The 21,945-nt window shown below is 45.3% G+C and overlaps 2 protein-coding genes across 6 annotated transcripts in view; one reads left to right on the top strand and one right to left on the bottom strand.

The window, feature by feature from the left end:
* The first annotated feature begins 2,440 nt into the window (after positions 1 to 2,440).
* On the top strand, positions 2,441 to 5,623 carry LOC118313954 (L-serine dehydratase/L-threonine deaminase). Its single transcript, XM_035639958.2, has 8 exons — positions 2,441 to 2,591; positions 2,767 to 2,925; positions 3,075 to 3,114; positions 3,219 to 3,358; positions 3,682 to 3,773; positions 4,293 to 4,520; positions 4,637 to 4,761; positions 5,044 to 5,623. The coding sequence occupies exons 2-8, from the start codon at positions 2,773 to 2,775 to the stop codon at positions 5,235 to 5,237; spliced, it is 972 nt and encodes a 323-aa protein (XP_035495851.1). The 5' UTR covers positions 2,441 to 2,591; positions 2,767 to 2,772; the 3' UTR covers positions 5,238 to 5,623.
* Positions 5,624 to 7,105: 1,482 nt separating this feature from the next.
* The window catches only part of LOC118313684 (probable E3 ubiquitin-protein ligase HECTD4), a 35,815-nt gene continuing 20,975 nt past the window's right edge, over positions 7,106 to 21,945 (bottom strand). For all 5 annotated transcript variants that reach the window (XM_047329024.1, XM_047329022.1, XM_047329023.1 and 2 more), the window contains exons 44-76: positions 21,805 to 21,920; positions 21,570 to 21,673; positions 21,109 to 21,270; positions 20,847 to 20,995; positions 20,625 to 20,704; positions 20,174 to 20,337; positions 19,832 to 20,069; positions 19,600 to 19,736; positions 19,376 to 19,502; positions 18,651 to 18,788; positions 18,407 to 18,543; positions 18,166 to 18,326; positions 17,899 to 18,080; positions 17,598 to 17,803; positions 17,376 to 17,506; positions 17,049 to 17,254; positions 16,756 to 16,935; positions 14,960 to 16,359; positions 14,657 to 14,864; positions 14,347 to 14,570; positions 14,102 to 14,247; positions 13,920 to 14,023; positions 13,397 to 13,520; positions 12,666 to 12,856; positions 12,326 to 12,472; positions 12,033 to 12,152; positions 11,766 to 11,921; positions 11,541 to 11,644; positions 11,024 to 11,245; positions 10,715 to 10,881; positions 10,389 to 10,584; positions 9,622 to 9,844; positions 7,106 to 9,227 (exon numbers count right to left, since the gene is read on the bottom strand). In XM_047329024.1, coding sequence (XP_047184980.1) covers positions 9,091 to 9,227; positions 9,622 to 9,844; positions 10,389 to 10,584; positions 10,715 to 10,881; positions 11,024 to 11,245; positions 11,541 to 11,644; positions 11,766 to 11,921; positions 12,033 to 12,152; positions 12,326 to 12,472; positions 12,666 to 12,856; positions 13,397 to 13,520; positions 13,920 to 14,023; positions 14,102 to 14,247; positions 14,347 to 14,570; positions 14,657 to 14,864; positions 14,960 to 16,359; positions 16,756 to 16,935; positions 17,049 to 17,254; positions 17,376 to 17,506; positions 17,598 to 17,803; positions 17,899 to 18,080; positions 18,166 to 18,326; positions 18,407 to 18,543; positions 18,651 to 18,788; positions 19,376 to 19,502; positions 19,600 to 19,736; positions 19,832 to 20,069; positions 20,174 to 20,337; positions 20,625 to 20,704; positions 20,847 to 20,995; positions 21,109 to 21,270; positions 21,570 to 21,673; positions 21,805 to 21,920 — 6,487 coding nt within the window. In that variant the 3' untranslated portion in view covers positions 7,106 to 9,090. The remainder of the gene's footprint in view (positions 9,228 to 9,621; positions 9,845 to 10,388; positions 10,585 to 10,714; positions 10,882 to 11,023; positions 11,246 to 11,540; positions 11,645 to 11,765; positions 11,922 to 12,032; positions 12,153 to 12,325; positions 12,473 to 12,665; positions 12,857 to 13,396; positions 13,521 to 13,919; positions 14,024 to 14,101; positions 14,248 to 14,346; positions 14,571 to 14,656; positions 14,865 to 14,959; positions 16,360 to 16,755; positions 16,936 to 17,048; positions 17,255 to 17,375; positions 17,507 to 17,597; positions 17,804 to 17,898; positions 18,081 to 18,165; positions 18,327 to 18,406; positions 18,544 to 18,650; positions 18,789 to 19,375; positions 19,503 to 19,599; positions 19,737 to 19,831; positions 20,070 to 20,173; positions 20,338 to 20,624; positions 20,705 to 20,846; positions 20,996 to 21,108; positions 21,271 to 21,569; positions 21,674 to 21,804; positions 21,921 to 21,945) is intronic.

Raw genomic sequence — 21,945 nt, forward strand, 5'->3', positions numbered from 1 at the left:
TTGGGATAATTGGATTCTTCAATGCAGAATACATTTTTTCTCAGGAGCACTACTTCTTCTCTCACATCATTGCCAAAAACAATACTGATGCACAAGCCTTGTTTACTACTCACGGCAGGATAACAAACCCTCCTGTGTCAGTAGCCCCTTAACTTCTTTCCACCAGGGCCTGCAATGAATTTGCCTCCTTCACTGAAAAAATTAAAAATATTTATATATATATATATATAATATACAAACAGTCAGTGCCTCCACGTCAGGTGCAGGACACGTGTTGTCCTTTTTTCCACTTAAAATCAATTTAAATACCATGACTCAATTTTATCCGAAACTTGGAGGACATTATACAACATCTAAAATCCTCCAGCTGTGGCCTTAAATTCTGCCCACAGGCTTTTTCAAAAATGTAATGTATTCAAACTTCACAAATGGACAATTAGATGGCTCTTTTAGTTTTAGTTGATCTCAGTGCTGTATTTGACACAGTCGATCACAACATATGGGGTGGGACTCTCTGGCACAGTTTGAATCCTATTTGAAAGACAGGGACTACTTTGTGTCTATAGGTAATAATGAATCTGAGTGGGCAAACATTACATGTGGAGTTCCCCAAGGCTCCATTCTGGGGCCTCTTTTGTTCAACATCTACATGCTCCCACTGGTTTCAGATCATGGAAAACAACAAAATATATGTCACCATAATAACACAGACGACACACAGATTTATTTAACAATAACACCTGGGGACTATGGTCTAATACAAGCACCGAGGAAATGTATTGAGGAAATCAACGACTGGATGCACCAGCTTTCAATTGTTTTTGGAGCCAAGGAAGAACAATTGAAAGTTAGCACTCAGGTTCAAACGGTAATGTTAAAAACCTCAAACCAAGCCAGAAATCTGTGTGTGGTCATGGACTCAGACCTGGACTTCAACAGCCACATTAAAATAATTAAGAAGTCAGCCTACTATCACATAAAGAATATATCAAGGATTAAAGGATTTATGGCTCAGCAGGATTTGGAAAAACTTGTTCACCCATTCATCTTCAGCAGACTCGACTACTGTAACAGTGTCCTCACAGGTCTCCCTAAAAAGTCAATCAGACAGCTGCAGTTAATTCAGAACTCCGCTGCTCGAGTCCTCACGAAGACCAAAAGAAGCAGATCATATTACTCCAGTCCTCAGATCTTTACGCTGGCTTCGTGTCTGTCAAAGAATTGATTTCAAAATACAACTGTTGGTTCACAGAGCACTGAACGTTTTAGGGCCAAAGTACATTTCTGATCTTCTGCTTTCCCTGTGAACCACCCAGACCTGTCAGATCATCTGGGACAGGCCTGCTCTCTGTCCCCAGAGTCAGAACTAAACATGGAGAGGCGACGTTGAGTTCTCACATAATCTGGCACAAACTCCCGGAAAACCGCCGGTCCGCTGCAACTCCCGGGTCTTTTCAATGGAGACTGAGGACCTTTCGGTTCTCAGATGCCTTTCAGTACACAAGCAATTTATACATTTCTTGCACTGCACTGTAACTTTTAGTCGTATCCAACCTTAGCTTTTTTTCTTTTTCTTTCTAATGGTTGTATTTTAATGTCATTTTATATGTGTTCATGCTGTTGATGTTTTATGTAAAGCACTTTGACTTTGCCTTGCTGTTGAGATGTCCTATACAAATAAACTCCACCTTATAAGTGATGGACATGTAAGAAGCCTCCTCAATGTAGCTGTGTGAGTTACAAGCTCGGCCCACATGCACTTCAGCCTATTTAAACCGAGCATGTTCCCAGTTTAGTTCCCCCACATATTCTTCAAATCACTGCATTGCTGTCACCCTTGGGGCAGCAGCAGCAGCAGCAGCAGCAGCAGCACCGGATCGTGCAAGCTTCAACCGTCCGGCCGGAGGCTGTTAATGGACCCCCGCTTTTGGTAGTTGGAGATCGGGGCCAAAATAGTAGCGACTCTTTTGGTAATGCGCTGCTGCACAGTGCGCTGGACAGCGTGTCCAAATGTCGGGGGGGGGGGGGGGTCCCAGAGGAGGGGGGGGGGGGGGGGGGGGTCCCGGAGGAGGAGAGAAGAGGGTCCGTGCCATTATGTTATGTCATTGAGTGAAAACACACTTTCCAAAAAACCCCCAAATGTTATTGGTGCGATTGAAAACGTTCAAAATATATATCTCTCGATCATAACAGCAATACGCGGACAGACGTTTCACGTGAATGTATTTTTTGTTGTTGTTGTTTTGTTTCAATTCTCGCGTTTGATTTTTTTGTTTTTTGATCTCGGTCCCTCCGTCCAAGTGCAAACTGTGCGAACATCCCAGCTTTCGACCGATCCCGAGAAAGGAGATTTTTGTCCGAGGAAATCAGATCCCCGGCCTCATCCTCGCGGCCCTTGTGGGCGGGTCCGGGGGCAGGAAAAGCGCAGCGCTGATTGGTCTGCACGTGGGCCCTCCTTGGCCAAGCCCACAACCTGAGCGTTTAAAACTCCACGTTGGTCTCAAGGGGTATAGGGATAAGGACGTTCTGGGGTCATTATCTATAACACAGCTTTCTTTTTGTTCCCCCCGCCCCCGACCTTCCAACTTCTGGTGAGTTGAGGCAAATAGGACATATTTGTATTTTTGCTCATGGGATAGTCGTTGAGCGAAACAGAAAAAAGACAATTCTAGGGAGGGGCAAATCCCATTTGCAAATGTGCTTTTATCAGCTTAATATTTGTTGAACTATTCGGAGAAAGAATTGACTGCTCTGTCTGTTTTTCAGAGTGAGATGAAGACCCAGCAACCTCTTCACGTGGCCACACCGGTGAGGCAGAGCCTTGCCCTGACCAAAGTGGCTGGCACCTCTGTTTACCTCAAGCTGGACTCATCTCAGCCAACGGGATCCTTCAAGATCAGGGGCATCGGGCACCTCTGCCAGACAGTGAGACACTTTCTTCTAAGTTTTTCATGGCCGTAGTGCTGTCTCTGAAGGAGGCTTGTGATGGTGAAGGTGTGGCTGAGGCGATGTGACGCGTGTCTCTGTGATTACAACCTGAAAATATGCCCCTTTTGTGATATCCTGTGTTTTAGTGGGCAGAGCGAGGGTGTGAGCGTTTCATCTGCTGCTCAGGTAGGCACCGAAGCGACTGACATTGTATTTCACAGCAGGGCCACCTTTGGCCCTGTTGGTTGTGCGATCAGTGTGTAATCTCGGACACTTTTTGGTCTCCACAGGAGGAAACGCTGGCATGGCAGCGGCTTATTCTGCCCGTCAGCTCGGGGTACCTGCCACCATCGTGGTTCCGAGTGTCACACCAAATCCCACGGTGGAGAGGCTGAAGGACGAGGGGGCCACTGTGGTCATTCATGGCAAGGTTAGATAATCTGACCCTTTATTTTATTTTATTCTGTTGAAATATGGTGGATTAGGATTCAATACTGTGCAACTGTTTTATTATTTTCCTATTTTCCATCATCCAATTATCACATTTGGGACAGCCTGACAATGCAAAGAGCTAAGAAGGCACAAGCAGATAAATGGTGTAACAATAACACTGAATTTGACAATTCCAGTAGTTGTGTAGATGTGGTGTAGAATGTGGTGTGGCAGTGTAGAATAAATGGTTGGTAAACTTCTATGTTCTTGACATCATTTCAATTCATCATACTAAATGAAGTTGTGTCTTGTCTTTGTCAGGCTCTAAATGAGAGCATTGAATATGGACAACAGCTTGTGGCGAATAACCCTGGCTGGGTGCTCATCTCTCCGTTTGACGACCCCCTTATCTGGTAAGACAATGTCAATCAGTCCGGCCCAGGGCCCGCGTCAGTATCACTGTGTACTCTTGGAAGGAATCCTTGTGTAGTCATTTATCTGTCATCGGGAGATAGAGGAAGGAGGCGGCGATAAGTCAGTTTCTTCTCCATACGGTGAAAATGAAAATTACATTGTTCTCAAATGCTCAAATAACTGATAGTAAAACTTGTCATACCGTACGCTGTCAGTCACACTTATGCTTAGAAACAGTTGCAGGGGCCGGGTGAGATGATGTGTCAGATACACTGTATCTTTTCACAGTGCAAACTCTAAGGGGAGGTAGTCAGATAATGAATCTACAAGTTGGACATCAGATTGAGACATGACTATAATGTTCTCGCCATCCCAGTCGGAAGGAGAAGGAGCAAGAAAAATAAGGCCACATCATGCACAAATTGTCTATGTTTTCAAAAAGGATTATGGCTGCCCCTCTTTTACATTTTCACGTCGATGTTGAATTTCTAGGAAACTGACCGTGTTTGTGTCCGCAGGGAAGGCCATACATCTCTGGTGAAGGAGCTGGAGCGAGACCTAAGGGTGAAGCCAGGAGCCATAGTGCTGTCGGTGGGAGGCGGAGGCCTGCTGAACGGAGTGGTGGAGGGACTGCGTCGCGCCGACTGGGCCGACGTGCCTATCGTAGCCATGGAAACCATGGGGGCCCACAGCCTCAATGCGGCCATGAAGGCCGGAAAGCTGGTCACTCTACCCGCAATTACCAGGTAGCGCATACGATCATGGATGCCATGACGTCCAAACAGTGACCTTGTCTGGCATGTCCGCACTACTCTCATGCTCCTCTTGCGATGAAAAACTGACGTTTCCTTTTACCATCCAGTGTTGCAACCACGCTGGGCCTGACACGGGTCTCTGCACAGACGATGAAGCTGGTGGACGAGCACACAGTCTTCTCAGAAGTAGTCACAGACCAAGAGGCCGTGAAAGCTGTGGAACACTTTGTCGGTTAGTACGAAACACACCCGAACAGATGTGCACTGGATCTAAAACTAGAAAAAGTGTGCGTTGTGAATGCCGGCTGCTGAAAGGCTGATGCTGAACTGGATTGCTGGCTTGAATTTGGAAGAAGCTGAACGCTTTGACAGTTTGAGTGACGTTTGTAGTGTGATAAAATGTGGAAGGAGGCTGAAATGTTTTGGTAGAATAACGGATGTTGTGAATGCCGCGCGCACACAAAAACAACAGCGGTGGGAGACTGAACTCCTGTGGTATCTCCTCTTCCTGCAGATGATGAGAAGGTCCTGGTGGAGCCCGCCTGTGGCGCCGCCCTGGCAGCGGTGTACAGTGGCATTATCAAGCGGCTGCAGGAGGAGGGCAAGCTGCCGCGGCACCTGGGCCCCGTGGTCATTGTGGTGTGCGGAGGCAACAACATCAGCATGGGGGAACTCAGGAAGCTGAAGAAACAGCTCGGTATTATCTAGCGCGGCCGACCACCAAGAGCTTTTTCCCACTGTCCTTCCTATTCCGCCGTCAGCTGGTCTCAGTCCCTAAATCCCATTGTCCATGTGCTCCACTGACCGAATCATTCCAGACTGTGAAAATCTCCTGAGTACTGGGACTTGACAAATACGAGGCAGAGCAGCTTGGGGGGATGTCTTTTTTTATTATTGTTTTAAAAATCTTACGATTGCGATTCTGCTCAGGTAGAGGTAGTTTGTGACTAGAGACCTCGATGAACTGAAACGTTTGGGTTACATTTCATTTTCGCATGCTTGCTTTGTAAAAGTGCATGTATGTATGTGTTTTTTTTCTGCTTTTGTATTTTTTGGAAATGTATTTAAAAGTTAATAAATTATATTCCTGACTATTCGGCCTAAAGACTTGTTTCCTTTACATTCCCTTATTCCTGCCTGCACATATGTAAAACACAGATTGCACCACTTCTTCGCAGGGACATGACGATATCACAAACAGATTTCTGATGAACTATTGCTTTCAAATCTCATCCAGTTCTTCATGTGTGTTTTGTCAACATATCATATTTATGCATCGCATAAAGCCCTTAAACATAACTTCTGTTTTAAAGTGTGCAAATGCAAATGCAAAAATGCTGCGGCTTATTTACAGTCTCTCCCGTGCCATCAAACTATTCATCGTACAATAATGCATTTATAGCCCTGGTCTCAGTAGCTGTGTTTCTTATTGAGCCCCTCACACCTTAGGGAGGACCTTTGTGAATAAATTATGTAATCACAAAGTTTAAATTTGACCTCTAACTTCAAGCAGCAGGTGTGACAACAACACAGAGAGTGTTTCCATATAGTCCACTCCTTCTGTGAGGATCAAATCACACAGCAGTGTACTCCTCAGCCAGGTCAAGTGGCCTCTCTGCCGCAAAGATCTTTAGGTCGCTAAAGAAGATGTTTGTGGGTCTGTCGTATATATTTTGCATGACCACGGCAGATGTCCCCACAACTTTTGTTGGACTAAGAAGCGCTCTATTGGCCGGACTGTGAGGGGATGTGGCACTTTTCCTGGCTGTGCATTGGTCTGTGGGTCATTAACATATAGGGGCGGAGGGGCCCTTTTGTCAGAGACAAAGAAAGAGAGGGGACAGCTGTATATGTGGGACACATGACGGGTTCCTTCTACACAGACTTGTCAACATGCTGGAGACATTCGTGGAATTCCTCCAGGCCAATGTTGTAAACTCTGTATTAAAAATTAAAAAATTCTTGCATCATACATAAGGTGCCAGACTAATGTTTTATCATCATCATTAGATAATTTTCTGAGAGACGCAGCACTGATACTCTACATTATAATTGTGCTTGTGGGAGCCATACACCAATCCTCCACAACATTACGTTAATTTATATATTTATAATATCTTAACAACTGCATCAGATTTTTGCTGAAGAAACTGTTCAATCTGTTCCCTTTGAATGTGGCACATGATGGTGCTGAAGGGATAGTGTGACTCGGCGGGGAGCATGACGGGGGATATCCAGTTGGAACTGGCCTGGCCCGGCGCCTGCCGCTTTGAAAAGGTGTCTGGTTTACGGCCAGTGGTGACATAACCGGAGTTGCTACTGGGCCTTACATAAAGAGCTCGTCCTATAGGAGACAAAACATGCGTCACTGGCAACATTCATCAACATCAACAGTCATTGTCCATGTAGACATGTGACAGACGAGTCCTTGAGGCCACGGCAAGTGGCAAAAAATGTTTTCCCAGCTACTCTGAATGTTTATCTGAGAAACATCTATAAATTAAATTTAAAAGAAACGCAGAATTGTTAGTGTCTGGGTCAAAATGGAAAACAAACCAAGCAGGACAGTCAACCAGTGCTTGTACATGAAGACATTTTTTTTATTGTGACACAGAAATCTCAAATGCCATCTGATTCTTTACATCTGTATAATCCATTTTTAGATATGTTACGTTTCTGATGTGCAGAGGTAAGACAGTAAAAGTTAAGTTAATGCAAACATAAATAATTGTAATAAATATCAAGTAAATGTACAGCACACATTATCGCAACACCTCTTTGTATGGATAAGTCCTTTGTCTAACTTTGTCTACTTCCCCCTCGCAGGAGGAGGAAGTGGAGGAGAGCGTCTCTGTTAGCAGCGGTATATCACCCTTGAAAAGAACTGAGCCGAATCCAAAACTCGCAAGCAGTTAAACAATTCAATATGCGTCAAATATCATGTCTTTTTGTATTTCAGTTCTATCCAAGTAAAATGGCAATTTTACTCACACAAGAAAACATGTTTCACCATGAGTAGAAGAAATTGAATCCATCTGAGTACAAGACAAAAAAGGTGATAAGAGTACTGGTATATCCAAAATTCATAAAAAATAACAACACAACAAACTGGATATCCAACAGACATCTCAGAGTTTGCTCATTTTTAGAATCTTTTCTTGCAGGAGTAGTGCAAACCAAAAATTTTAAGGTGAAGTAAATTAGCAATTAATAAAAACTGCCATCAAACATAACTTCAGTCTATTTACATTATTTTTTTTTCGATTTCATTTTTACAAAGCTAAACTTTTGATTATGGGTAAAATAAAAATAAAAAACCCCAGCAGAATCCTGTCTTTCATTAAAGAAAACTATGAAAAGGCAGAACTCAAGATAATACACCGCCCCTTCCCCAAGGTCGTGTGTGTAGGTTGTGTATGTTGGGGAACAAGGGGTCTGGGGGTTTGTGTTGCACATTCAGTAGCAGTATCACAAACAATGTGGGAGAGCAGCTCATGAGAACGTCGTCTCCTTCCCAGTTTCACAAACCTGAAATGTAAGTTCGTCAGAACCAGCAGGCCTCTCTTACTGTCCAACCTACCCGACCTACAATGTGTCCACACCGACTTGGAAAATCAAAGAGCAATTTCATAAACTAATTGATTAACATGACTTTTGTTTTTTTAAATATGATAAATACCCTCTCTTCAGAGACTTGAATAAAATGTATTCCGTTTATATAGGCATAAGTTAGTTTGTCCTTTAGCAGTCACATTTTTTTTAACCAGGCAGTAAACTACATAATATCCTGTACAGCACTTTTTCACATTTTCTGCCTGCTCGTAGCTGACGTGGTCAAAAATAGGCGGCATCTTGTAGTAGTCGTACCTCTGTTCAAAACGTCAGATAGTTCTGTGGGAATCATTTGTTGTTTTTTTTCACACACGCAAAACCGGCATCACCCTGCAGAGAGAGGCTCCTACTGTACAGCAAAGGCATGTTTCCGAACATCATCCCCACAGAGGGGAGACAGAGGGAGGCAGCTAGGTTAAGCGTTAGGACTATAACAGTTTGTTGGTGTTCGTTACCGTAACAACTCAGAGTAGAGATAGTTGAGCTGAGATCCACACCCCGGAGTTCAGCCATCATGAATTGACCGTGCAGCTGTAAAGTGCTGATATCTGTTAAGTTGTCAAAAGTCACAGAGTCTGAACCCTCTGTTAAAGCCAGGGGAAGTGAGGGAGAAAAAAAAAGGGCAAACAATTAAAATGGTGTCACAGTTGATTCACTTCAATGCCGTCTGCAAATTAAGTGCATCCAGAACAGACACTGGTGATCAGTGTCAGTGCTAGTTCAGATCATCTTCCCTGAATTCCTCCAGAACGAAATATACATCAAACTAAGTCATGAAGTGTAGCATTTGTGTAAACTGCAGTTAAAAAAAAAAGAAAGCAGGGAAGCCCAGGAGTGAATGTGTGTGTGTGTGTGTGTGTGTGTGTGTGTGTGTGTGTGTGTGTGGGGGGGGGGGGGGGGGGGTTGGGGCATGTATATACGCTTAGGAAGGTGGGGTTGTCAAGTCAGCTTAGCCACTGAGAGGGTCCTCGCGGTAGTGGATGGCGTATCGCAGTTTCTCCAGCATCACGTCCAAGGACGTGTACTGGGGCAGTTTCACCATGAACATACAGGTCTCCACGCGAATGTAGCGCGAGTCTGGCTGACCTGGGGAGCAGAAACACAGGAAGGTGTATCACAATGAAAAATAATGGGTCTCGTTATGTATGTTTACCACTGGAGTTTTACATGGTTCTGCGTGGTAGTGCGTGGTTGTGTGCCATTCTTTTGTGTGATCATTTTTATTTTATTTAAGCTTTATTTTTCCAGGAATATATTCCCATTGATAATAACCTTGTCTGGGTGATACAAGAGAGAGAGACTGTTAAGCTATCTTATCTGCAGCAAACCCTACTAGACTGCACAATTTAGCCAGTGATTTTCCTCAGGAAACATCTGCAAATGTGAATATCACATGCAATGTCGGAAACCTTAACTTTTCTTCCTACAGCGGAGTACATCACAACAACACACATTCAAAGTCTGTCTTAAAGTTTATTACCTGCGGCTCCGTCGGGAGGGGCAATCTTCATGGGGTACGGGGGGACGTGCGCAGTGTCGGGCCCTCCGTCCTTGCAGGGGCACGTGAACGGGATGCGCTCCTGGTTGCACGCAAACTTGATGAACTTGCAGAGCTCCTCCTGAGTGAACATCTCCAGGGCAGTCCAGAAGAACTCTATGTGCTGGTCTGTCTCCATTAGACCCACCTGGTACATAGTATGAGCCTACAGGGGGAGAGTTGGGTGTACAGAGATCAGATGTGATTAATACTAATACTATACGGAGGGTTCGGACAGTTCAGACAATCTTACCAGTCTGACAGAGCTTTAAAACAACGGCTACACAACAGTACCTGGTCTCTCTCTTCTCTCCCCCTCTTTCCACCCACCTCTCCTCTCTCCCCCAATTTCTCTCCTCTCACCCCAACCGGTCGAGGCAGACAACTGAGTCCGGTTCCGTTAGAGGTTTCTTCCTGTTAAAAGGGAGCTTTTTTCTCTCCACGGTCGACAAGTTCTTGGGCATTGCGGGAACTGTTGGGTTTCTCTGTAATATTGTAAGGTCTTGACCTCACTATGTTAAGTGTCTTGAGATCATCTATGCTATGATTTGGCGCTATACAAATAAAATTGAATTTACATAGACGGGTCTGCCTGACCAATGAAAATCTTTCACCAATTCCAATAACAACTGTTGTGTGATTAGCCCAGAGCAGGTATGCATAATACATGGGGGTTTAAAATGTAGATTTGACACAAACGTAAGCTTTACCTTGAGGAACTCCAGGTTGATGTAAGGCAAGCCGCATGTGCGCAGCTCCATCTCTCGGGGGCTGAGCATGGTGAGCAGCTGCAAGGGAATGATGGAGCCCAGCCCTGCACTCACTGCCTTCATGCACTCCACGTTCTGCAGCTCCCTGATACGAAGGCTCCGCACCGCCCGCGCATATACATCCTTATTCTCCCAGCTTAATGAAAAAAAGGAGACAATACATCCTGAATGAAAACAGACCAATGTGCAGGGTTTGGAGGTAAATAGAGTTTGGAGATCGCTAGGCAACAAAAACAGGGGCTATCAGCTGAGCAGGTTTCCCGTACCTGACAGTTAGACTGCGACCTCCCTGACAAAGCTCCACCTCCTCGCCAGTCATAGTGATGTAGGTGAAGGTGCAGCAGGGCCGGCTAGGAGAGTCCGGGCTCTCTCCTGAATGGTGCTGAGAGGAGATCTCGGCACACAGGGCCTCCAGCTCTGCCTCGTCGCTCACCTGCATGGTTAAGTTACAAATCATATGAAGGTGTTATGGCAGCATGGTATTAGCAGGGAAAGGAGCACATCGCCATAAAAAAGCTACTTAATATGGAAGACATCAAGTTGATGAGATCAGAAGCAGGGTACCATCCCCTTACATTTTCAAACTTTGTGACGTAGTTGAAGGTGAGCACGTCAGCCTCCTGCAGGTCCTGCTCCGGGTCTAAGGACTCACCCACCAGACCCTTCCAAAAGGAGCCTAGTAGGTCCAAAGGAAGTGGCACGTCTGCGCGGATGGCTATGCCCAGAAGCTGACCAAAGAAGTGCAACAACTGCTCCTCTGCATAGCTTATAGGGCATGGCGTCAGTATGTACTTCCCCTGAGGAAAGCCCAAAAACAAAACACAACTGTGATTCATACAAGACTATCTGTATCTTAACTTTGTTGTGGCCGATAAGCTTCTTAGAAAGAGTTTATTGTCCGGATTGTAATATCTACAGAGCGCTCCTTAGAGATTACTGAGAATGCTTCCAAACTCAAAACAAAAATGTTATAGTTACGTTTCAAAAACATACAGGCAGTTCATACTAGGATAAACAGTTATTCTGTTTTGAAGAACTGAAGTTCCAATAACACGACAAACTGATAACATGTCAAATGCTGAAAAACTTTACCTTGTTACGATTGGCGGCAGCACTTGGGCAGGGGAGAAGCAGGGAGAGAGCAGAACTCTGTAACTCCTTACACACCTGCCATAAGAAGTGTCTGAAGGACCCACCTGCAGAGAGAGAGTCAAAGCTAGTCAGGTTTAAAAAGAAAACAACAACAACAAAAACAAATCTTGACAGGTGAGACACTGTCAGGCAGCGCAGAAAAAGAAGTGAAGGAGAAATTCTAACTTGTGCCGTGGACTTCCTCTCCGGTGAAGCGGATGTTAAAGGCATAGGTGGGGTCTCCTCCACTTGCCAGTTTCACACAAAGCTGGGACGACGGGATGCAAGACAGCTGCCGTGCTGCCTGGCAGAAATACGTGTTCTCTGATGATCTGATCTCACCTGGAGGACAAACGCCAGAGGCAGGGAGAGCATGTTTGCAAAGAACGAGCACAAGTGATACGAAATTGGAAATTTAAAAAAAACACGTCAACAGGCGAAAGGAATAGCTACCTCCAACAATCTCTAGAGGGTCCAGTGTGATCTCTGGAGCAGCGTGGTCAGCTGTTCGCTGTACTGTGGCATTCAGTACTCTGTTCATTACTGTGACCTTAGTGTCATAGAAGATTAGACCTTAAAGGACAGAAGTAGTGGTGGGGGCAGAAAAAGATTTAGTTTGATTTAATCCAGTTCAGATATTTCATTTCAACAAAGAAAGATTGCCTGACTATAGGTCAATACACTCACAGTCACACCTCAAAACCATGTGGCTTAACTATTTAGATCTGTGCTGAGATCCGGCTCACCTTTGGCCTCGCATAACAGTGCTGCAATGCTGTTCTCATAGGTGTGAGTTTGTCTTTGCTCTACTAACGGCAGGAAGAAACTCTCCAGGGTGTTGTTGAGCGACTGCAGGAGAGCGAAGCGTAAACGCAGACTCTCCACAGGCACATCTGAAAACACACAAAAAGATAGATACGTGGCTGAAAATACAATGGAGCCAAAATTAAAAAAAGAGTTAATTCCTTCCTACTTGCACAGCACAAAGCAGATGACAATATGCAAAATGGATTCACATATGTCATGTCATTGGTTGACCTGTGAGTGAGGGTGTGGTCATGCTCGACTCTCAGGCGGGTTTCTTACTGAGCAGACTGGACACGCGAGGATCTGCAGCATCGCTGGGGTCCAGGTAGACTTCGTGGGGGTGTAGTCTCGCCGGTGTGATAGCCAGGTGACGGCACAGCCTGTTCAGGTACTGGACCAACGCCACATCCATTTCCAAGCCCCACTTCCTACACGCCTTCTGGGCGTGACGCGTGTCTATACAGGTGCACCTGGGGTAGAGGATGGCTGCTATTAGATAGAGAACTACCTTTATATTTAGCTTTATACAAACTATTGGACAATAAGAAATATTAGATATTATTATTATGATTTACAATTTTATTTATAATATTACGATTATAGGAATGATGTGATAGTGGTTATGTTTTGATAATAGGGGGACGATTTGCGTTAATACATAAGAAATATACACAATTTTAAACAACTGCATTAGCTACTTTGTCAAGTCTGATCAAATGTCAGAGAAGTCCCCCCCCCTCTAAACCATTGAAATATATTTCTATGACAGAAATAAATCATATGTAGATGCCGTGGTGCAGTGCAGTTGTTGTGTGGACTGTTGACAATTTAAGATTGGATTGGAAATGTGATAAATCAGAGAAACACTAAACTTAATTAAAGCTTTAAGAAGATACATTTTTTGTCGAGTTTAATTTTTAGTTACCGGGTTTCCAGACAGCCTGTTTATGTCTTACAGTATTTGGGTTACAGCAATCTGAGTGCTAGTTGGTGGACTCTCACATTCTCACCTTTCAAAGTGGAGGTCAAAACCACAGGCCAAAATTGCCCTCCAGACGCTGCGGATGTCCTGCTTAGCTCGGTCAACAGCAAATTTATGGAAGCCTTCCAGTGTCAGGTACTTCTCATCGGGGACTAAAAAAGAATAAAGTGGTATGTGAGGCAAGCTCGCTGCTCCAGCTTTCAAGACAACACCAAATTTTATTCTTGTCGGCTAGTAAAGCATCGTAGTGGGGTCTGTCACAAGATGGTGCAAAGAGATATCTTAAGATACTACAAATTTCCAGTGATATATAACATAGGCAACGTCAGTGGATTGATCGGCAAACTCATTGTTTCATTATCAAACCCTAATTAAAGCAAGGGAAGAGGAGATGAGCAAATTCTTATGCAAATTTTTAATGGATTAAACCTTTGCTGGGAACATTTTTGTAAACACTAGGTTAACCCAACTGTTTCATAACATCAAACCATCCATCAACTAACATATTCAGTCGTGTGTGTGTAGTCAAAATGAGTGTGAGGACTACAAACCGTCAGTTTTCTTAGCAGGAGATTTCTCCACATCTTTCTCATCAGGTCTGCATTTCTCAGGAGACTTGGGCTTCAGGACTGTCTTCTTCTCACTCAGCGCAGTCCTGGCAGAGGCAAGAGATCAGCAAATTTAATTTAATCACAGAGTAATTAGTGTAAGTGTTGTGAAGTGAATGACTCACCTGACACTGTTGAGCACAGACTTTTCCTTGGTGGGAGGTTTGGTGATGGGCCTCTTGGTGCTTACAACCTTGCCCTGATGCTGCTCTTTTCCAGCTTTACTGTACTTGTTCTTATTGGGCTTGGGGGTACCATACTTTCTTAGAATCTGAATGAGAAACAAATCATTGGGACAAAAGTGAATGCACACGTGGTATTAAAGTGTTAACAATGTGCTACACATTACTGCACACCACGTGTTATGTACCTGTGTAAGTTGGTCTTCAAGTACTTTCTTGGGTGGTCGAACATTGGTGAAGAAAGTATGCAGCAGGTTTCCAGGCGTCTGAGAGTTGATCTGCTCTTTGCTGAGGTAAATGTCGGACACTTTTACTGGCTTGGTCGGTGTGAGGCTGAGCATCTGCTCTGAGTGCACGCAGCTCTTAAAGATGTCTGTGAGGACATCTCGTGCTCCAGGCACAAGCTTGTCACCTTGAAACATCGAGACAGATCATTTTAATATTTCATAATGCCAGAAAAATGTCAGACAAAAAAAAAAGAAAGATTCGAAAACCAACCCCTGATGGATTTGTCCAGGAAGTAGTCTTCGAGGGCGGAGCTTCCCTGTGTGTCAAACAGGCTTTGGTTAACACTGGAGGCTGTGAGGATCTCTTCATTGGTCAACTCCATTAGCTCCTCTTCACCTTCCAAATTGGACAAACCAATCAAGTCACTGCTGTTGAAAAGACTGGCACGGATTTTTTCCACTTTGGCCCGAGAGCGAACCTATAAACAACAAAAGAAGGACAAGCATATTTCTTCAGAAAAACAAACAAAACTCAAACAGCTCAGATCTATTAATGTGCTCTTAATTAACCCACCTCAATGACAGCATAGCCCTTGATGGGCCGAGCCATGACTGCATTGCTCTCCAGTGAGGTGACTGTGTGCACAGAGCCCCCATCCGATACTGACGGTGTATCTGCACTGTCGAGAGTCTCCCCCAAGCTGCCAAGGCTCCCCAGGCTCCCTGTACTACACAGGGAGGTATCTAGACTCTCCTGACTAGAAACAGTCTGGGGGTCTTGGGGGCCATGCTGCAGGTAGGTAACAGCCGAACCTGCAGCAGCAGGAGTGAGAGGTTGGACAGCTAACAGCTCCTGATCAACTGAAAGTTCACTGGCAGTGCGGGAGACTCCCTGAGAGGAGCTGCAGATGGAGGTCTGGCTGGTGGAGGCTGAAGCGCTCACGCTCAAAGCTGGAGTGACGCTGCTGGAGCTGTCGGGGCTCTCGGGACCTCCGTTGTTCGGGAAAGGCCGCTCAGGTTCAGGGCCCGGTTTGCCGTCCTGAGGGCTAGCAACCCCGGCTCCAGCTTTGGGCTTCTTGGGGTCCTCTTCCTGCAGAGGGATGAAGACTTCGTCTTTGAAGAGCCCTCCATGTGCATTGCAAGCCCTGCGGATAGCATTTCGAACCACGGCCTCCTCCAGGTGCGTGGGGATACCTGAGAGCACCAGCAAACGGCTGTGGGCAGTGGGGCCCACCAGAGCCTGGCAGGCATCAGTCACTGCATCACTGGTCACACTTAAACCCTGCGGGTCCTTATTGGCGAGATGTCGAAGGATCATCAGGAGAGTGAGGCAGCGGTGGAACCACAGCATGTCCTCGGGTTTACTGCCTGCCATGTTCAGCAGGGCGCTGTCACTCTCTGATAACCGTGCGCCTCCACTCCCCCGTTTCCCAGAGACGGCTGCTGCCACTGCAGCTGCTGCTCTCTCACGCTTCATCTTCACCTTCTTACGCTTGGATAGTAGGCTGGGGCTCTGTGGTGTCTGACCTGGGGACGATGACGAGGATGAAGAGGAGTCACTGAGGTTCGGAGCACTGGTGGAGGACAGGGCTCCCACTGAAGTACCACCAACATTGAGAGGCAGCGTCACCTCCGCGACAGCCAGACACACCTCCATCAGAGCGTGGAAGTAGGTGGAGAACCGGCTCTGCTCCGTCCCGAGAGCCAATGCAATGCCTCCAGATGAAGACCCCCCTGCTCCAGCCACTCCAGCAGTCCATCCCTGAGTCTCCCGGTCGTAAAGCTTCCGCAGTTCTGTCTGCAGGGCCATGAGCACCGCTAGGCAGGGGTTAAGCAGCAGAGCAATGGAGCTGGAGAGGCCAGCTGGGCTCTTCCGCTGCTCCAAGTGGTGAATCTTCCGCAAAACTTCAGCCAACAAGTGAAAGGTGAGTTCTTTAATGGAGGGAGCCAGATCAGTGCTCCAAAGCAAACCACCTAAAATAATAAGAACAATGACAAATAAAATATTTTGTATATTTGATATATCTTACAAGCTTTTCAAAGTTCTTCTATGATTTATGGAGCTGGTGGTTGAGAATAATGTGGGTTGGAGTAGCTCACAAAACTGTTAACATGTTAAAGGAAAGTAGAAGCTTCTGTCTTAGTGGATTTATGGTAGAACAAGGACTTGGTAAGTTTTTACTTCTACATTTTTAAAAACTTTTAACTCAAAATGTAATAAAATCCCAAAACCAATACTTAAAAATGTAACAACTAAAATCGACTTTGTGCCTGTTGGGTGATTGTGACGTAGGACTTTACAATGGTAACATTATACTTATCTATATACCAACCATACATACAGGTTAATAGGTTAGACTTTCAACCTACCTATTAGTTCTACCACCTGCAGCAGCACAGACGAGGGCACGGTGTCCAGCTCATCCTCTGACCGATCAATGCTCTCTCCCAGCTTCCACGTCAACAGCTGTTCAGCAAACGCCATGGCCAGAGGAAATTCCAGTGGCAGAGAGTGCAGCACCACTACAGCACCAGGAGGGGGCGAAACCCCTATAATCAAGAACATGAGATATATCATTCCTTTTTATCCTGTAAAAGACTATTTCTTTTACAAAATGTTAAAGCAACCGGTATGAATTTCCTTTTCAGAGTTAGATACTCACCCAGTTTGATGTGCACTTTATCAGTAGGTATGATAACAGAGGGGTATTGATTGGTGGTGGGAGGGGGAGTAAGGCCTGTGTTGGTAGGTGAGGCGTCCAGAGGATAACACACAGCCTCCATCAGATTTAGTTGGCCATTCCTACGCACTTTGTGACCCTGACCATACACCATGACTCGAGCCCAGGGAGCCTTGTACAAGCTGGAGCTAATGGGTGGAAAAATTTGGGAGAGGAATTTAAAAACGTAACAAGAAATAGATGGAAAAGAATCTGAATTCATCAATTCAATCATGAATTGCTGTGGTGTAATACAGCAAAGTAACTCACTCTTTGCGGCACCCTAGCTGGCTCTCCTTGCAGGATACGATCACGAACGCAGCACCCGGAAAACTGACATCCATGCTCACCTTGGACTCGGTCACAGGAAATTCCTCAGATGTAAACTGCTCTGGTGCATTCTGTCAAATATAACCAGAATTATGAGATAAGCTAACAAAGTGGTATACAGAGACAAGTTGAGTCAATCACGTATTGATTGTCAGAGCTGACCTGAAGGAAACAGCAGATTTGCTTCGTCAGCTCCAGTAGACTTTCCTCTCCTTGATGCAAGGCACGGGTGATGGCCACTGTCAACCACTCCCGGATGGGTTGAGCATTCCCCTGGTAGAACAGGTCTGTGGGAGAGCAGCTTTGGCCCTGGAGGTTATGAAGCAGTGACTGGGCCAGTAGGATTGAACTAGAACTAATAGTGCCATCTGTAGGAAGAACAACATCAGAGCATTCAGCACAGAAACAGAACAGAACACCTAAATTGCACTGAGCTGTCAAGTTGCTTACAATTCCCACTTACCAGGGAGGGGTGGAGCCAGCAGCTGATTGGAAAGAAGCTGCAGGTGTTCCAAGGTGATGTCACGGATAGCCGGTATGTGGAAGAGACGGGTGAAGGTGTGGGGATTCTTGGGGGCAAAGATGTTGAGCAAGGCCATGCGGCAGTATAACCGAGCCAGCGCACTCTCACAGCGAAGCAGTTCCCTGGAGCAAAGAAGTGGAATAGATGTGATTTGGAGCACAGGTGCAGGAAGCAAATCAAATCCTTCTCATTAGGTCCATATGTTACCTATGAATCTGAATGTTGCTACTGTCTAGTGACACTAAGCCATTAGCCGCAGTGCGTCGAGATCCGGCGGGAGGACGCTCCAGCATCTCAATAGGGTACCAGTACCTCACCAGCACCCCCTCGCTGCGCAGGTAGGTCTCCACCTGCACAAGTTCATTCACCTGACCAAATGCACAGAAAAAAGTTAGTTTACTGATTTAATTCACTGTGAAGGGAGTGAAGCGCCAATTATTGTACTTACAGAGTCCACATCCAGCACCACCCCATGCAAACCAAAAGTCTTCAGCATGCCCCGAACGGCAAACTTCGGCAGTGCTGTTCCCCCTGTAGTGCTGTTGGTGTTGTTGCTGTCAGGGCAGCGGATGACAACTGTCAAGCCTGCGTTGAAAAAAATCAGGTTACCATCAATGGTTTTAATGCAGCTCTGACAATGCTCCCTCAGTTAGGTTATTTCAGCTTCTATAGTCACGGAGGGTGAGTAGCACCTTTGCGAACTTTGTCGATAGTGAACTTGTTGGCCTCCTCCTTGATGTCCTCAATGGTCGGGAGGTAGAGGTCACGGGGGATGCCACCGTTCTCTTCATACAGGAACTCCACTGTCTGTCTTGCGATGTCTACCATGCCTGTTTCCATTGAAACGCACCAGAGATTTACAGTGTAACAGTTGAGTAAGTTTAACTTATATACAAATTCAATACTTAGCATTAATATAAAATATGCTTTGGCTCAGAACGGGCATGTCATTTTTTTAATGAGCAAAGCAGTTAAATACAGTCAGTTAATTTCATGTCAAATGCATCATTGTCCTACCTTATTTTTGTAAGTTGTTAAAATGATTTTTAATTAGATTTACAATAGTGCCCATTGATATGATGAAATAGTGCATCACACAAATGGATATTATTAGTAATTAAGTAGTAATCATTTCAACAGTAAAAGCATGATTCTGGGAGTGGAGCCTACATTGAGTGGAGGTCAATAATGAGTACAGAGGATGGAACTGACACTCCATTCAAGAAAATTGCAGTCCCATGATGATTAATGTAATAGTTACTGATTAAATCCCACTCATGATTAGACTCAGACACAAAAATGCTGTGAGAGGCTTTTTTTTTGGCAGGCATTCATAGATTACATATGGAACTAATGTATCATTTTCTATGTGTTGTACTCGACTTTTAAAGGTCTATGTTTTAATGATATTCTTTACCAAGCTGCAGAGCTCCTTTGATTTGGTCCAGACCAGACTTCCTCTCAGCCTCGTTACGGAAACGCCTACGAATGGTGGGAAACACTTTGGTCTCCCAGGCCTTGACCAGCAGGGCATAGTGGTCCTCCTAATGTCACACCCAAATTAGAAGAAATCAAAATCTTCAAACATACAACCTTTTTTTCTGGACACTGAATGGCAAAGCGTGGAGAGTCCTCGCCTACCCTTGGGACATCATCGTCGTCCTCATCGTCACTCTCATCATCTGCGATAGGTGGAGGATGTGGGTCAGGCCCAGAGGTGACTAGGTTCTCGTAGCTCAGCTCCACCTTGTAATGGCACGACAGGTCACTGTTGTACTCTGTTTAAACAAGAAAAGAGGAACATATAAAAATGTAAGAAATAAAGGTGAGAGCACATTTTTGGTTAAAACTGAGATAAGGATGATAAGCATACGTTGCTGGGCAACGGCAACAGCAGCGATCCGACAAGGGGGTCCATGGGAGCCAGAGTCTGATGTTACACTTGCACCTGCATCATTATCGCTGTCTGAAGCCATTGCAAAGGGTAGTGCTTCAAAATTTGCACTTATTTCCTCTGCAAGGTCGACACACAAGTCGGCCGCATTTCTGTGTGCTTGGCCCTCTGCGTATGCAAAAGGCCGGCTTCCAAAGTTGGCACGGATCTTTGAGTTCTACAAATCCAAAAAATACATATATTACACACAAGTGACAAACCAAATTTTACTAGAGCTTAACAACAAAGTTCTCACAGTCATTTTAGCCTACAGAAACCCACCTTCTTTTGAATGTGCACCAGGGGCCACATTCCACCAGCTACATCATCAAGAATGGGGCTCAGCCGCTGGCCACAGTAGGTAAAGTAGACCCGGCCTTTAGGGGCCTGGCCAGGGGGCGGAGGAGTGCCCTCAGAGCGCTCCCAGCCTATTCCAGCCACGTCACCTATGTTTTTACAAATATAAGATCACAATTCAAAAAATGACAACGTTAAAGGCTTATGACCTATTTTAAAGCATGCTGACACTGGACACTACTCGAGTTGAGAAAGCAAGATATGCTTGCAAAAGGGGTTTTGTTGAAAGAGCAGCCAGTAAAGATACAATGGTTTTGAGGAGTAAATTCAAAATCCATGACACACAGTACATTGCTGTATGGATTTCTAAGTTGACGAAATCAACCAACTGAGATGATAGACTGTGTAGAAGACCCTATTTTGTCTCCTGTCTCACCAGGAAGTAGAGCCACATCCAGCCTGACACTCTTCCACTGCAGCAGACTGGAGCCATTGTAATGCACTGCCCTACCATTACTGACACGCCAACAGACAGGAGACAAACGCACGGAGGTGGAACAACACAAAAGAGAAGGACAGCAGTCAGCATTTCAGTCAGAAACAGAGCAGCAAGGAAAAAGATGGAGTCTTCTCAGTATTAATATGCAGCTGAACATACTTATGAAACAGACATGTGCCAACTGGGTTGGTCCACGCGCCGTCTCGTTTCTCTGCCTCAGTGGCAAAACCAAAGGACACGATCGGGCCACTGTCCTCTTCAGAGTCTCCATAGGAGACAATTTCTATCTCCCAGTAAAAAGATGGTGCCTGCAGGGAAGAAGAAGTAAATTAAAGACTCAAGTGTGATAGATCTTAATGGACTAATACATGTTCAAACAATCTGAGACAGAAAACCTCAGTTTCCATTGTGATGTACACACCTGAATTGGTACAGCAGAGGTGGCGTAGATGAATGTGCCTCTAGGAAGACCTCCTCCTGCGCTTGGATCAGCCAAGAATGTGACCGAGGTCAGACGGGATGAGAACATGCAGGCACGGACGGGAGGGAACACTCTGGATGGACACCAAGTGATCTCCTTGGGCTGGTGCGGCAAGCACAGCAAAGGGATAAGAACTGTTTATTACATCAGAACATCTCTGAAGTTTTTGACTGAATTATGAGTTTGCAGCAATATAAGAATTTCTGACTATAATTATCTTGCGATTAGCTGTCAGTCAATTTATGGCAGTTGGGATTGTTTTTCAATGTGTATTTTCCACTGCATCCAATCCACGTGTATGTAACATGATGATTTCTTCTGTGTCATTTTATGTTTTTGATTACGGCAAAAATGAAGGTAATAAAAACTAAAAGCTATTCTATAAATTAGGTAAGTCCCACCTGGCGTCTGTCTGTCTGCAGCGGTGGAGGTGGTGGCCGAGCACAGTCCCGGTACAGCATTCTCACTCTTTCACACTGAGCCTCGACCATGCCCAGACGCTCTCCTGGAAGATAGATGACAGAACTCTGTCACGCACACACACTACTGCCGACAGCGTCTGTTGTTACAGACTCAATACATTATACTGTATTTCAGAAGATGTGAAGCTCATGAATTTTGTGGAAGAGTGCTCACCGGGGCTGCATTCCTGCGCTACCAAGTTGAGAACCTCAACGGCCGCCGGACACTGCTGGATGAACTCTTCACAGAAGGAGCTATCCTCTAGGAGCTGTGCCATCACCAGGCATGCTCTGAGAAAAAAGTGAGAAACACCAG

Source organism: Scophthalmus maximus, chromosome 19 (genome assembly GCF_022379125.1).
Source record: "Scophthalmus maximus strain ysfricsl-2021 chromosome 19, ASM2237912v1, whole genome shotgun sequence".
Taxonomy (NCBI): Eukaryota; Metazoa; Chordata; class Actinopteri; order Pleuronectiformes; family Scophthalmidae; genus Scophthalmus; species Scophthalmus maximus.